Source organism: Dermacentor variabilis, chromosome 7 (genome assembly GCF_050947875.1).
Source record: "Dermacentor variabilis isolate Ectoservices chromosome 7, ASM5094787v1, whole genome shotgun sequence".
NCBI lineage: Eukaryota > Metazoa > Arthropoda > Arachnida > Ixodida > Ixodidae > Dermacentor > Dermacentor variabilis.
In genome coordinates this window covers 21,517,277-21,533,399 of record NC_134574.1, presented here as the reverse complement: position 1 = coordinate 21,533,399, position 16,123 = coordinate 21,517,277, and the positions used below count along the sequence as shown (strand labels likewise).

General features: G+C 47.6%; 1 protein-coding gene across 2 annotated transcripts in view; it reads right to left on the bottom strand.

The window, feature by feature from the left end:
* The window catches only part of LOC142587368 (AP-5 complex subunit mu-1-like), a 243,682-nt gene that overhangs the window by 196,730 nt on the left and 30,829 nt on the right, over nt 1–16,123 (bottom strand). Inside the window, exon 4 of one of the 2 annotated variants that reach the window (XM_075698315.1) lies at nt 8,491–8,561. The exons of the other annotated variant lie outside the window; for it this stretch is intronic. Within the exon in view, the coding sequence (XP_075554430.1) occupies nt 8,491–8,561 (71 nt within the window). The remainder of the gene's footprint in view (nt 1–8,490; nt 8,562–16,123) is intronic. 2 annotated transcript variants of the gene reach the window in all.

The following is a 16,123-nucleotide window of genomic DNA, read 5'->3' as shown; positions in this document are numbered from 1 at the left end:
TTACACAAAAACATTTTGAACAAGTGTACAACAAAGCATGAAAACAGTTTTACACAATACAAATCACAATATACATGAACACAAGTGCTGTATACACAAACCACAATGTACAGTGCTTACGGAATGAAATGCGACAAGGAGCATTTAGTAGAACCCTGCATATGTGCAAAGTACTCGAGTGCTATGTCCCATCACTAAGAATCTGGTCACCAAAGGTGACACGAACTCCAATCTAAGTGTACACGCCAAAATTGTGTTGATGTGACACGAACTGCTGCCTGTGGAAATGAAAGTATATGCCCTAGTTAGCCTTAAATTGATGCGTTTAATTTCGTGAGCATTGTACATAAGAAGTTGCCTTAAGGACAAAATCAACATTGCATCTCTTTTCACAATAAAAGTGCTTTCCTAATCTCATATGGACTACATTGTTCAATTGTTATCTTTTTCTGGAGTAATTTATTTAATAACACAGGAACAGTGAACCATAGCATTGGTCACCCAAAAAACGTTTTGCAATATGGAATGATCCAATGTTGTTGGTAACGAGTGGGGTTTGGAATAACATGTTTTCATACCAAAAGACATCTAAGAAGGCGTGAACAGTGACTGCTTATGTCTTAATGCCAGGTACTAGTGCTCATAAAGTTCGTGAATTAGGACAATGTGAAACCATCTAAACAATTCACAGGGGTGTGCATAGTAGTCAATATTAGCTATATACCTAATCGCCGTCTTTTGAAATTTGTATATCTTATTTATATTGTTTGTCGTGCTTTCCTATACCAAGAAACAATAATTGACATGCAACAAAAACAAGCTGTTGTAAAGTGTTACCTTAACAGAAAGTGGGACACTTCACTCCGAGAATAAGATATAAAATGCATATACAGTTAAACCTCTATATAATAAACTTCAATATAACAAAATTCTCGATATAACGAAGTATTTACTTTTTTATAACCTTTTGTCTATAGAGCACAATGTAGTTAGAACCTCAGTATAAGGAAGCATGTTTGTATGTGATTTCAATATAATGAAATTTCGCTGCCACCGTGAAGGAATGCCGAGCCAAAACAGATGGTCAAATGATTGAATTACGAATGGCTGCTTGCAAACACACCTCTCCAACTGCATGTGGCACAACAAGAGCGACCACTGAAGTGGAGCCGCATCGTGTTCCAAGTGTGATAAAACCCTATTGCCCCCCGCACACGGTATGCTTTAAGTACGAGTGAAAGTGTGTGAGGGTGAGACAAGAAATACCGTGGCTTCACGAGTGTCACCTTCTCGCACAAGCTAAGGGGAAAAGAGGAAGGGAAGCGAGCTCACGGTAAAGCAAAGCGCATGCGAGGAGGCGAGGGGCGCAGAGGGGGGGCAAGTTTGCACGTGTCTCGATTTCTGGCACGCACTTTCGTCGTGGCTACGCATGGCTGTAAGACCGGGTGAGCGCATACGTAGCTGTGCACCCTGCTTTAGAGGTAAGCTGCTCCACTTGCAAAGAGTAGGTGTGCCGAGACGGCGTGGCTCCATATAAGCTGTCTTACCACGCATTTATTATTGAAGGTTGTGTTATCTCAAGTTTCGCTGACCCGTTGGAGCGACAGGCAGCCAAAGCATGTGCTTCCCACAGCCGGCACTTTTCCTGATAACGCTGTCCTAAAGCTAGCAATGCTATCAGTCGCAAGGACGGGGTGCCTGCACAAAAGCATGGCTGGCTTCGTTTAATTCGTACCACCGAGAAAATATCGTCAATGTATGTAACATGAAACCGTATCATTTATCATCGACTACCAAATTTATCTAAATGAATTGTTTTCTCATTCAAACTTGCACTTTTCAATTTGGAAAATTCTGCGGCCCCTTACCGTGTAAGAAAAATCGACCGGCGACTGCACTTATTTGCATAAAAGGTCAAATTTCAATAGAACGAAATTTCAATATAACGAAGCAAATTGCCAATTTTACTAACTTCGTTATATCAAGATTTATATGTATGTCATAACAAAAAAAACTGACTACAGATAATCTGTTAATGTAATCATGCGGCAAACATGAAAATCAGAGAAAATAAAAACTAAATAAATAATCTGCTATGACAGTAACTGCAAATGATAACTCAAAAAAGATTATTCTAACAATGTAGACTAAATGCTGTGTTGCAGCATTCAAATGATATAAGTTATGCAGCAAATTGAGCCTATTTAGCATCTAGCATAGCAGCCATTTCCAGAAATAACTGGCTGTAAATTAGCACTCATGTATGAATTTTGTTTGTTTGTTTGTTTGTTTTACCTCAAGGACTCCAGCAGGGCATCATGTGAGGGGTTGGTGGTAATGTGGTGGCATAAACAGTTCATGAAAAATGCTATGCTTTAATCGAAGTTATGAAGTGAAACAGCCATACTGGGTGTTCCCTTTTCATGATCATCTACATATGCTGAATATTGACATGTGTGCTTATCTTTATCGGGCAACCACGTTTCGCCGCCTAACAAATGTAATCGCACAGCGTGGGACGCGCCTGCATGTATCCGAAGTTTCTGGAAAGTTATCGATGCTTCTATCCGCTGTCTGTTGTCGCCGAACCTTATGTTATCTGATTTCATCACCTGATGCGAATGGTGTAGAGCTTCGTGGAAGGCACGCGGGTCCGAGCGATTAGTCTGGAACATTCGACGACTGCTCTATAAAAGCCGACGCGCTTGACCTGCTGATCAGATTTCCGACGATCACCGACCGTGTTCACCGCTATCGTTGTGCTATAAGTGTAGCCTGTTTTTGTGGGCACAGGTTCGCCCAATAAAAGTTAGTTTTGTCTTTCACAGTATTGCTACTGTGTTCTTGAACGTCACCACCATGTGACATCTGGTGGAGGTGCTTGTGCGTTCATGTACCGAACGCCCCCGCAAAGCCGCGATCCAAGCCCGAAACCCGAGGACAGAACCAACATCGCCCAAGACCAGCGTGCTAGCCACAGACCGCAAGGACTGCCCCCAGAGCACGGACTTCTACATGAGACGACAAAGAAGATCGTGGTCAAGACGACCCCAATGGCTGCCCCAGCGTCCCCCGTTATCCTACAACAACCTCGGGACCCACCAACCTTCCATGGGGCAGCGACTGAAGACCCGGAATCATGGCTGGAGACCTACGAACGAATCGCGACGTTCAACAACTGGGACTCCGACGACAAGCTGCAGCATGTCTACCTCGCCTTAGAAGACGCCGCCAGAACTTGGTTTGAGAACAGAGAATCGAAGTTGACAACGTGGGACCTGTTCCGTAGCGGCTTCCTGCGCACCTTTACAAGCGTCGTGCACAAGGAAAGGGCCGAAGCTATACTGGACACCCGAGTGCAGCTACCAAACAAGAATGTTGCCATCTTTACGGAAGAAATGTGCCGCTTGTTCCGCCACACCGACCCGGATATGGCCGAGGAGAAGAAAGACCGCCTACTGATGCGTGGTGTAAAGGAGGAACTTTTTGCCGGAATGCTAAGAAGCCCACCGAAGAGTTTCTTCGTGAGGCGACGAACATTGAGAAGACACTCGAGATCCGAAACCAACAATTCGATCGCCGCACGAACTCGACAAACTACGCCGGGGTTCAATCACTGGCTACCGACGATTTACGCGAGACTATCAGAGCAGTCATACGGGAGGAGCTGCAAAAGTTCTACCCAAGGACGCAGTCCCAAGTGGATCCAATCGCTGAAATCGTCAAAGAAGAGGTTCAGCGATCGCTTGGAGTCCCTGAGGTACAACCTCAATTACTGTAGCCGCAGCCAGAAGCGATGACCTACGCCGCCATCGCACGCCGTCAAGGCCCCCCTCTGCGAACGCGCCAGGGCCCTGTAACGCCACAATTCCGGCGTCCGCCACCGCCAGCACGCCCATCTACCGCCCAGCGCACCTACATGAGGAAGACGGACATTTGGCGAGTCCCCAACCACCGCCCACTCTGCTATCACTGCGGAGAAGCCGGCCATGTGTACCGCCGATGCCCATACCGCGACATGGGACTCAAGAGGGTGCGCCGTCAATGCGCCGCGTCCACAGCTTGGGGAGCGCCCACGTGACATCGCCGATAACCTAGCCGCCACCCAGTGGAACTCTCGACAACCGTCCAGTTCGCCGTCACCAGGCCGACACCTGTCGCCACAGCGCCGACCATACATCGGCCCAGCCCGGGGCCGCTCTGCAAGCCCATATCCAGAAAACTAAAAGCAGCAACCAATGGAGGTGCGGTTGCTGTTCGTCGAACTGACAAAGACCCTCCGCCGACGACGAAGACGACAAAGAGACCATCTCGACGACATAATAACGACACGCCGCCGTCCCAACGAAGTCAGGAAGCCAAGACTACACCGACGAAAGACGACTTGACGACGTGACGTTCCAGCTTCAGTTCAACACGACGCAGCCGTGATCCGACCCCAAGACCTAATTGCAATGCCAGACAAAGAACCACCGACCTCGATGTGCTTCTCGACGGTCATGCAGTCACCGCTTTAGTGGACACAGGAGCCGATTACTCCGTCATGAGTGGACCCATCGACGCGCAGTTGAAGAAAGTTAAAACTGCATGGGAAGGCCCTCAAATTCGGACCGCTGGAGGACAGCTCATCACGCCGACTGGAATCTGCACGGCAAGAATAACCATTTATGACCGGACTTACCCTGCCACCTTCGTTATCCTCCAACAGTGTTCACGAGACGTCATTCTCGGTATGGACTTCCTGGACCAACACGGCGCAATCATCGACCTGAAGTCGAAGTCAATAACGCTGTAGTAAGATAAAGCAATGCCGCTGGAGAGCCCTCATTGTCACCACGCCTTGAGTGTGCTTGAAGATCAAGTGAGCATCCTGCCTCGCTCCAGCATTGTTATTTCGGTCGGCATCGAAACACCCGCTGACGTAGAAGGCATCATCGAAGGCGACCAACGTCTACTGCTAGACCGTTAAATTTGCATCGCAAGAGGGATCGCTCGACTGCATGGAGGAAAAACCGAAGTGTAGCTGACAAACTTCAGCCGGGAGTTCAAGCACATCAACAAGGGCACGACGATCGCGTACATCGAGGAAATTCTGGAAACCAGTAACGTGTTTGTCCTCTCGGATTCCGCCGCATCTACCCCGACGACCATGGTTCCCGAACCAGACTACGACATTAATCCAAGTCTCCCCGTGATTAAGCAACAGCAGCTGATAAGTCTTCTCCGACAATACAAAGGTTGCTTTTCGACGTCATCGAGGATTCGACAAACACCAGTCGCCAAGCATCGCATAATCACCGAGGAGTGCGCTCGACCACTCCGCCAGAGCCCTTACAGAGTTTCGCCACGAGAACGTAAAGCTATAAGAGAACAAGTCGACGAAATGCTGCGCGACGACATCATCCAGCCGTCGAAAAGCCTGTGGGCATCCCCTGTTGTCCTGGTGAAGAAAAAGGACAAAACCCTACGTTTCTGCGTCGATTATCATCGTCTGAACAAGATCACGAAGAAGGACGTATACCCCCTCCCACGGATAGACGATGCATTGGATCGGCTCTGCAACGCTAAATACTTCTCGTCGATGGACCTGAAGTCTGGCTATTGGCAAATAGAAGTCGACGAAAGAGATCGCGAAAAGACCGCCTTCATCACCCCAGACGGCCTCTATGAGTTCAAGGTTATGCCATTTGGACTGTGCTCGGCGCCTGCAACGTTCCAACGCGTGATGGACACAGTTTTAGCAGAAATGAAGTGGCAGACCTGTGTCGTTTACTTGGATGACGTCGTTGTCTTCGTCAGAAATTTCGACAATCACCATAGGCGGCTTGCAACAGTACTAGAGGCCATCAAGTCATCAGGGCTTACTCTGAAGCCAGAAAAGTGCTGCTTCACTTACGATGAGCTTCTGTTCCTAGGCCACGTCATCAGCTAGTCTGGAGTCCGCCCCAACCCGCAGAAGACAGCTGCCATTGCAATGTTCCCGCAGCCCATTGACAAGAAGGCAGTGCGTAGATTTCTTGGCATGTGTGCCTACTACAGGTGATTTGTCAAGGACTTTTCACGCATTGCTGAGCCGCTGACAAAGCTAACTAAATGTGACGTCGAGTTCAAGTGGGAAATGCCGCAGGCCGACGCATTTCAAGAACTCAAACGATGCATGCAGTCGCCACCCGTACTTGCGCACTTCGTAGAGCACGCCGATACCGAAATACACACTGTCGCCAGTAGCCTGGGCCTCGATGCCGTCCTAGTCTAGAGAAAAGATGGACATGAACACGTGATAGCTTACGCTAGCCGGTTGTTGTCAAAAGCGGAAGGCAATTATTCTACAACCGAAAAGGAATGCCTCGCCATCGTTCGGGCTACAGCAAAATTCCGCCCTTACTTATATGGAAGGCCATTCAAAGTTGTCAGCGACCATCACGCGTTGTGTTGGCTAGCTAACTTAAAGGACCCTTCAGGACGGCTGGCAAGGTGGAGCCTCAGACTACAAGAATACGACATCACTGTAACATACAAGTTCGGACGAAACCACTCAGAAGCCGATTGCCAAATCACACGCCCCCATTGACCCGCCGCCGCAAGATGACGAGAATGACGACGCCTTCCTTGGCATAATAAGCGCGGAAGACCTTGCCGAAGAACAACGAGAGGACCCGGAGCTAAAAGCCCTAGTCGAGTATTTGGAAGAGCACACCGACGTTGTCCCTAGGGCATTTAAGCGTGGATTATCTTCGTTCATGCTTCAAAACAACCTACTCGTGAAGAACTTCTCACCAGTCCACGCCAACTACCTTCTTGTTGTTCTGTCGGCGCTGCGTCCAGAAGTACTGCGCACCCTACATGACGATCCGACCGCTGGGCACCTCGGTTTCTCCCGGACGCTATCAAGGATACAAGAAAGGTATTACTGGCCGCACATAACCGCCGATGTCGCCCGTTACGTCAAGACATGCCGAGACTGTCAGCGACGCAAAACGCCACCGACAAGGCCAGTGGGATTACTACAGCTGATCAAGCCTCCTTACCGACCTTTTCAGCAGATCGGGATGGACTTGTCGGGACCATTTCCGACATCAACATCCGGAAATAAGTGGATCGTCGTGGCGACGGACTATCTCACCCGCTTCGCTGAAACTAAAGCTCTACCGAAAGGCAGTGCAGCCGAAGTGGCGAAATTTCTTGTCGAGAACATCCTGCTGCGACATGGTGCTCCAGAAGTCGTCATCACCGACAGAGGAACGGCTTTTACAGCAGAGCTCACGCAAGCCATTCTGCAATACAGCCAGATAAGTCACAGGAGGACAACTGCCTACCATCCGCAGACGAATGGTCTCACAGAGCGCCTGAACAAGACCCTCGCCAACATGCTAGCAATGTACGTCGACGTTGAGCACAAGACGTGGGATGCGGTCCTGCCGTACGTAACATTCGCTTACAACACGGCGGTGCAAGAAACAACACATATTATGCCATTTAAGCTTGTTTACGACGGGAACCCGACTACGACGCTCGACGCAATGCTGCCGCACGTCACTGACGAGGAAAATCTTGACGTCGCTACCTATCTCCAGCGCGCCAAAGAAGCCCGACAGCTCGCCCGCCTGCGAATCAAGAACCAGCAGAGGACCGACAGCTGACACTACAACCTCCGACGACGCTTCGTCGAGTACCAGCCCGGTGACCGTGTTTGGGTTTGGACCCCTATACGCCGACAAGGACTGAGCGAGAAGCTTTTGCGCCGCTATTTCGGACCGTACAAGATCATCCGACGTATTGGCGCACTGGACTATGAGGTCGTGCCAGACGGCATTTCACTATCACAGCGGCGCCGCTCACGACCTGAAATAGTCCACGTTGTGCGACTCAAACTGTACTACCAGCGTTAATGAACTTTGGGGCTTTGCGTAACTGATCTTTGGACTTTGTTTCTTTTTGTTGTTTTGTTACTTATGTTTAATAAGTGTCCTTTTGTGCTTCGCTCTCTTATATTTGTAGCATCGAGACGATGCTTTTTAAGAGGGGGGTATTGACTCGTGTACTTATCTTTATCGGGCAACCACGTTTCGCCGCCTAACAAATGTAATCGCACAGCGTGGGACGCGCCTGCATGTATCCGAAGTTTCTGGAAAGTTATCAATGCTTCTATACACTGTCTGTTGTCGCTGAACCTTATGTTATCTGATTTGATCACCTGACGCGAATGGTGTAGAACTTTGTGGAAGGCACGCAGGTCCGAACGATTAGTCTGGAACATTTGACGACTGCTCTATAAAAGCCGACGCACTTGACCCACTGATCAGATTTCCGACGATCGCCGACCGTGTTCGCCGCTATCATTGTGCTATAAGTGTAGCCTGTTTTTGTGGGCACAGGTTCGCCCAATAAAAGCTAGTTTTGTATTCTACCGTATTGCTGCTTTCTTCACCGTCACTACCACATGACAATATCAGCCAAGACGTGGTGAAAACTTGACAGATGTGTACTCACAGTGAAAGCAAATCCGGGCGCTTCCCTGGTGGTAAAGACACCAGTGGCAGGCAGCCAAAGTACAGCCCTTCCTGAAATGACACCATTCACTTTATGTTGAGGCAGACAACCAGCACCCAACATGTTAATGTGCAACTTTGACAATTTTGATGTCAAAGCATCAAACAGCCCATTGAGCGAAAAAGTCGGCGGTGTCTGTAGCAGTGAAACTTTCCATTGGCTGCGACACCACGTCACGGGTGCACCTCGCACTCTCATGACGCTGGCCCAGGCCTAGGTAGAGTAGAGTGGATGAAAGGGTATACCTGCTGCCACACTATGGCATGAGCGGAAAGGGCATCGCCTCGACACCATGTCACCTTCACTCTCGGAAGCCTGTGTTAGCCGCACATTCTAACTGCAGCTCAGTAAGGCCAAATCAAAACTCACCAACCACCTCAACGTGCTCGCTTGCCCGCAAGGAGCTCAAACTTGAAGAACTGCTCAGCGGCATTCAACATTACTGCTTTCGCATTCACAAGTCATAAGAAGTGCTTAGGTGTTCTCAGAATGTTTCCATCTACTTAGAAAAGTGGGTGTATTAAATTTCTCTGCAACTCCTCTCACATGTAAGATAGTGCAATTCATTTTGTCAAATGTTAAAAAAAAAACAATGAAGAAGAAGACACCACACTGCATTCCTCGATACCTTCACACTACTGAATTGTTTTTGGTATCGGCATGCAGTTATCACTTCTGGCACTGTTATCATTTTCAGGCACTACCTGCACAGGAATTACATTTGCAAACTGTTCTCTTTCTTTCTTTCTCTCCTCTTGTATGTCTCAAAAGTGATTTATACTCATTGTACCTCGTTGCGTATAACTTTGTTGCCACTACTGTTGGTTGGAACTACTGATAAATTGGTGCTGTAAACTTACACACCAAGTATTCTTCATTACAAATACTGTTTGTACAAGAATTTTGTATTGTACATTGTGCACTGCACTGCCGTAAGCGTGCAAGGCCAGGGACCCTCAATAATGCGCTCACTGCATTCTTGAATTGAAGAAATGAATTAAAATTTCAAGAGAGAAGTAACAAAAATGTAAAAATACTTTCTTATTTCTCATTTTAAATCAGAAATTGGGCCTCCAAACTGAAACTGAATCAAGCAGCCTGGAGACCTGCCTCTCATGACTTCAACGTTGAAGTTTGAGCAGATATGTGCCAACAGTAGGTATAATAATAATTTCTGGAGTTTTAGATGCCAAAACCACAATCTTATTATAAGGCACGCCATAGTGGGGGGACGCCAGATTAATTTTTACCACCAGGGAATCTTTAACACTGCCCCAATACGCAGGACACAGGCGTTTTTGCATTTCACCCCCACCAAAATGTGGCTGCCGCAGCCACCGATAGTAGGTGTGCCATTAGTGACATATTGGGAAAATGTGTTCCAATACAACAAATTCTAAGCATCCTTGACAGGGTGTCCAGTGAAATACGTTGCAAAAATTACCTGACTTTTACAGGTTTTCCATTACTTTTGTAGGGAAATTTCAATGACTAAACAAAAGAACCAGCAACCAATAACTTTAAGTCAGTAACAGTTCAATTTTGTTGACATTTATAACAATATGATAATGACACACTAGTGGAGATGACATTACATGCATGACATCCTCTGTGCTGGCAAGGATAGCCCCTCAAAAAAGCACATGCAGGCTTTTTTCTTTCTTTATAGAAACTTGTGTAAGAAACACACTTTTTTACAAGGTGCAGCCTTTACACAGGACTGAATCTTTCGGCCAAATGGTACTGGCGCAGTCGGAAACGTGTGCACACCCCAGATCCTTGGATGTACGAATGCATCAGAGGTCACCACGCAGAACTTGCCATCTAGTAGCAGCAAACGGAAACATGCAGCATGCAAAAATTCACCAATGCATGCGCGTAGCATCGTGGCACCGAACGCAATTGCTTTCCTGTCTGAATTTTGTTCTTTTCAAAATTTCGGTTTGCCCCATTGAGGTGCATCCCCTAGACGAGCCCATAGGATTTTGACATATGTTTGGGCTAAGTTACTATTTTTTTTTTTCTTGTAAACATGGACTACACTGCAACATAGCCAAAGATTGAACTTCGTGAGTTTCGAGAACTCGTACTGAGCCGTAACAACCCAAATAATAAAAATGCTTTAAAAACCGTGATGTCACACTGATGTACCGGCGCTGACATTTTGATGTGAAACAAGAAAATGGAGGTTTGGCCTTCATTTTATATTCTATTAAACAAATCAACAATGAAAAGTTCTGAAAAATACTTTATCAGTATAGTAAACTGATTTAGCATTTCTCTTTCATGTCTATTTAAGGCACAGTAGTATTAAAACAAGAACGTTATCAAAATGGATGTAACTATGTTTCATGGAGGAAGATCAGTAATGCTCTGTTGTCCTCTGAACTTACAGGCTGAAGTCAGCCCGCAGTCATTGCGGAAGTTGATCATTTCTCATTGCACAGTCTACCTTGCAGCTGCACAGCCCACACTGATGGTGTCCTATTGACAGCACTGCCACTGTGGTGACAAATTGATTGCCGACATTCGCTGGAAAAAAAATTTGGAAGATGCTTAACCTTTGCCTTTAAGAGCACAATGCAATAGCATTCAAAGATCCCCGAGTGCTTCTCACGCTTCCCGGCAACTGCAGCTTATGTAACAATAATGTTCACTGGGAAACGCTGGCGGTTAATGCTATGCACGAGGACGAGCTTCGTGGTTTTCTCATCCTTTTTTTTGATGGTGTGCAAGGAACCGAGGGGGCCACACCACTCCTAAATTACAAACTGATGCTATCATGTCTGTAGGTTGTGTGTAAGTCATACTTTATGATTTTTCTACGTATATTGCCTTACGAAATTCAATTAGTTCAGCAATTTTCTTGTGCCACAAAAGAGAGCCTGCATGGTTGGGTATGCATGGTTCGAAATTCTTTTTGCCAAAGCAACGTCCGATGCTGGATGCCAGGCGGCGACACCGGGTTTTATGTGACATGAGGCCCTTAACGCTATCATGTTAAAAAAAATTTACTCGCCATCTCGGCCCTGCGAAAGTGGATGTCCAGCGAAGCTGTTCAAAACCCCCACTACATCTGCCGGGAGGGGGGGGGGGGAGTATGCAATGCTTTATTGCTTCAGAGTAATGGTAATAATGGTAATTTAGAGTAATGATAATAATGGTAATTTTGACAGCATGCCACTGCTGCCCATAGCGGTGCTGCGACAACGTTAAAATCAGTTGCTGGGCTGGTTCTTTTATATATGAAAGGCCAGGAACGTCACTCCCCACGTCACAAGCTGCCACGCCAACAGCAGCTTGCGCAACAATAATATTTACCGGAAAACATATGCGGGGAGTGCTATGTGCTTTGCATTTTTATCAGGAGTGCCTCATCATCAATTACGTCATTCGGATGATGGTTTCGTGCTTGTTCTTTATTAAAACATATGCTGTTCTGTACGTTGCATGCATTGTCAGGGAGGAAGCGCACACACGATGCCTCGGACAACACTCTTTATTCTCTGCCTTCACCACTGCCCTGGGGGTGTTAGTGATGATGTCTCTGCTCCCAGTAGCGCCATCTCTCGGCCTTGTGGTTGCCCTCTCCAACACACAGTCCTTTCACTTCTTCCCCCCCCTCCTCAGAATGTGAACCTGTCGTGGGCATATCCAGTCAAGGTTCATAATATGCTGTCAGCTGGTCTGCATGGCTTTCCAGTGACAGCACCCAGTTGTTGGATCTGTCAGCAGAAAGTCATTAACACCAACATTCTCCGTAACCCTGTAAGGACCTGAACATCTTGGGGCTAGTTTCAACATTGGCGCATTGCTTAAAGTATGTCTGTCCAGGAGAACATGGTTGCCTGGTTTCAGGGCAACTGGTCACCTGTGACAGTCGTAATATGTGTTTTGCTTCGCCTTTAGATGCAGTTTGTTGTCTGTGAGTAAAATTTAAAGGCCTAGGTAAGGCACGGATGAACTTCTTTGACAAAGGCATGGTAGACCGTGGCGGGTGGTTCAACATTGTCCTTGGTGCCAGGCAATTCCCATGGGGTGTGCAGCTCTCGACCGTAACACAGTCACCGACAGACACCGCACCCTGTCATGACACTCTGCGGTGCAAAGGAAAGGCAATTTTGGGGATGCGAGAGTCCCACCCCCTGTGGTTTGTGCAGTAGGCCCGGAGGCATTTCTTAACTGTACTGTTAAGACATTCTACCATTTGTCCAGAGGGGCGGTATGGCACGGTATGGCAGTATTTTAGGCCCAACGCTTCAGGAGGCGCTTCCACCAAAGGGCCTGAATGGGCCAATGGACGCCCGTTGTCGTTGTAAATTGCTGCTGGTACACCATGCCGACAGAAGACTTGCCGCATACAGTCGACGATGCTTAGCTGGTAGCAGCTCTTAGAGGAGACAATTCAATGAACTTCGTGAACATGTACTGTACATCAGCAGGTACTGGTGGTGCCTTGGTGTGAGTGGTAATGGTCAAATGACATCTACACTAAGTTCTTCCATTGGTGCAGTGGCCCACTGGCTGCTCATAAAGCCTGCTGGCTTTTGGCGATTTGCTTTGCAACACTGTAGCATCTGACATATATAGATCAGTCTGCTCACAAACCGAAGCAAGAAGAAACACGCTGCAACATCTTGAAAAAACTACATGTGCACTAGTGGGGTGGTTATGTGCCATTTTCAGCACCAGAGTCCGCAAGCGTGCTTGTAGCCAAGGCACCTTTTGGTTTCCTCTGTGCTGAATAAGCAACCCACGAGACTCCAGTTCTGTTGAAGCAGCCAAGTCCTTAATTAGATGTGATTGTAAGTGGTTCTCTATGAGTGTTGTACCTTGCACAATGCTTTTCAGCTTGGCAAACAGTGGATCACGACCTTGCTTCTCAACCAGACGTTCCGTATAGTTCAGGGGAGTGACATTGTCTGTCATAGCCAGAGGGGCAGATGTCTCTAACGTAACGTGTTGCTCAGGCTCTTGGATGGGGACAGCATTTTGGGGAGAGTTTGGCTTGGGTTGTCTGGGCAGTTCAAGGGAGCTCTGCTGAGGGCATCTGCTGGAATGCTGGCAGGTCTGGGTTTGATCTTGTAGTATGGAATTTGCAGCCTAAGGACACGCTGTTTGACTCTTGGTGAGGCTTGATCTATATGAAACATCCACGACAGAGAAGAGTGATCACAATTGATTCCGAATTCCTTAAATTCCAAGGTAAGGCCTGAATTTATCGACTGCCCAGTCCACTGCCAGACAGTCCCATTGCTGAACAATGTACTGTTTTTCTGCTTTGGTGAGGACTCTGCTTATATATGACACAGGTCTCAGTTCCTCAGGGCTTGCCTGGAGTAGCACAGCTGCTAATCCGATACCACTGGCATCTGTCTCCACCGCAAAGGGCCAGTTGAGGTCAGGGAGGCTTGCCACGCCATCATGGGCCAGGGATTGCTTCAGTCTCTGGAATGCGCCCTCTTGCTAGTTGGTCTACCACGAGAATCTTTCTTCTAGAGACTGGTGTGGGAGTGGGCTGTGAGAGAAAATCGAGGTATAAAGCCCCTATAATACCCCGCCAGGCCAAAAAAGGCTTGCAGTTTTTTGATTGTTGCTGGTCGAGGATAGTGCAACACAGCAAGCACTTTGCCTTCATCAGGTCTGCGCTGCCCAGGTGAAATTATATGTCCAAGGAACTTGAATGTATGATGACAGAGTTGGTTCCCGTCTGGATTAATGGCGAGGCCTGCTGCTCTAATCTGTTCTAGTACACATCAAATTTGGTCCATGTGGTTGGCCAGAGTGTCTGAATAAACCAGGATGTCGTCGAGGATTGCCAGTGCAAATTTATTATTTATACCCTCCAAAACTCGGTACATAAATGTTTGGAAGGTTGTTGGTCTGCCTGCCACTCCAATGGGCATCCTAGTGGATTCGATAAATGCGTTGTGCCTAGTGCCTAGTGGATTTGATAAAACCTGGTGGCAGATAAATGCGGTCTTGGGGACGTGTTCAGACACTGGCATCTGGAAAAGGCCTTGCGAAAGATCACAACTTCAAAACCATTGTGCTTGACCCAGCTGAGTCAAGAGCCAGTTGGTCCTAGGCATTGGTAAGCAGGCACCCTTGTTTGGTTTTTCAATGGGCGATAATCAATGGCGAGGCGGATGCCGCCAGACCTTTTTGGAACCAAAATTGGAGCACTAGTCCACTGACTGGTGCTTGGGTGTATGAGTTCTTGTTCTAGGAGGTCACGGATGCAGTTATCCATAATGGCCTGTATTTTGCATTGACAGGGCAAAGCTTGCAAAGTACAAGTAGGTTTTCCCCAGTGTCAATTCGATGTTCATAAAATGTTGTGCACCTGGGATAGCTGAAATAATTCGGCTGAAGATTTCAAGCACTTGCGCAAGACACAGGTCTACATTCACCTGAGCTGAAAAGTGAGCAGGGTCATTGGTGGTTGGGACTTCAGAGTTTACCATAGACTCAGGTCGCTCAGCAAAGATTGCTTGCAGGTCATAGGATTCTTCGCTGTCCAGCTCCCTTTCAACCCGCTGCTCTCGTCTGACGAAGCATACCATGCACTGTGGTTCAGTCCCAATTGCTTAATCTCCAAGTACAATATAGAATGATATTCCAGTCACTCTAAGGAAGTCCTTCCCAAGTATGATGTCTTTACAGACATCGCACACACATGAGAAATGCTGTCAACGGGAGCCTGCCACCCAGTGGATCTTGCATCGAAGTGAGGTAGCAGATTGGGACCAGGCCGTGGCCAGGCGAAGCGTGCATACCTCTCTATTATGAGTGGCTCCGTAGGGACAGTGGAGGCTGGATGAATGTGATTATGGAGATAGGACGGTTGAACCGCAGTCGGGTGTAGTGGACAGTGGTGTGCTAAAGATATTGGGGTAGACGTAGTAGTGCCCACAGTGGCAGCTGTCAGCATGGGCAGCAGTCCAAAAATGTTAGCAGCTGCCCTGTGTGGTCAGAATGCCAGATCCCTTGCAACCTGATTTGTCAGTGGTGGCAGTGGTTTGTACTGCCATTGCCTCCAAGCTCTTTTCCTCAAGCCATCTGCCTCCATCGCAAGCTCCTTCAAGGTTGTAAATGTTGGCCCTTCCACGAGGTCTTGTAGCTGCGTGTGCATTAGGCGAAGAACCCACTGCACCTTTTCTTCTTTTGGTATGGCTTCACTGATGCGGTCATAGCACGCCGATATCACGTAGGTGAACTCCTTCAGGTTCTCCTCTGGTTGCCGGGAGCATTGTTGGAGCTCTTCCTTCAGGCGGCATTTTGGATCGATTGAAGCAAACTCCACGGGGAATGCTTGCATGAATTCGTCCCACATAGTGGAAATGCAAACAAAGCGCCACCACAGCTTAGCACTGCACTCCAAGCCAGCTGGCACCACATTATTGAGCCTTTTGGCAGAGTCAATTCTTGACACAATTGAGGCAAAAGTTCTCTAAATGTTTGGGGAACACCTCCGGCGACTGTAGGTCATTGAAAGCCAAAAACTTTGACGGCTCTGTTGCGACGTATGTCATGGAAGCCACGGCAGGCACCAGCAGCTTTAAGCCTACCG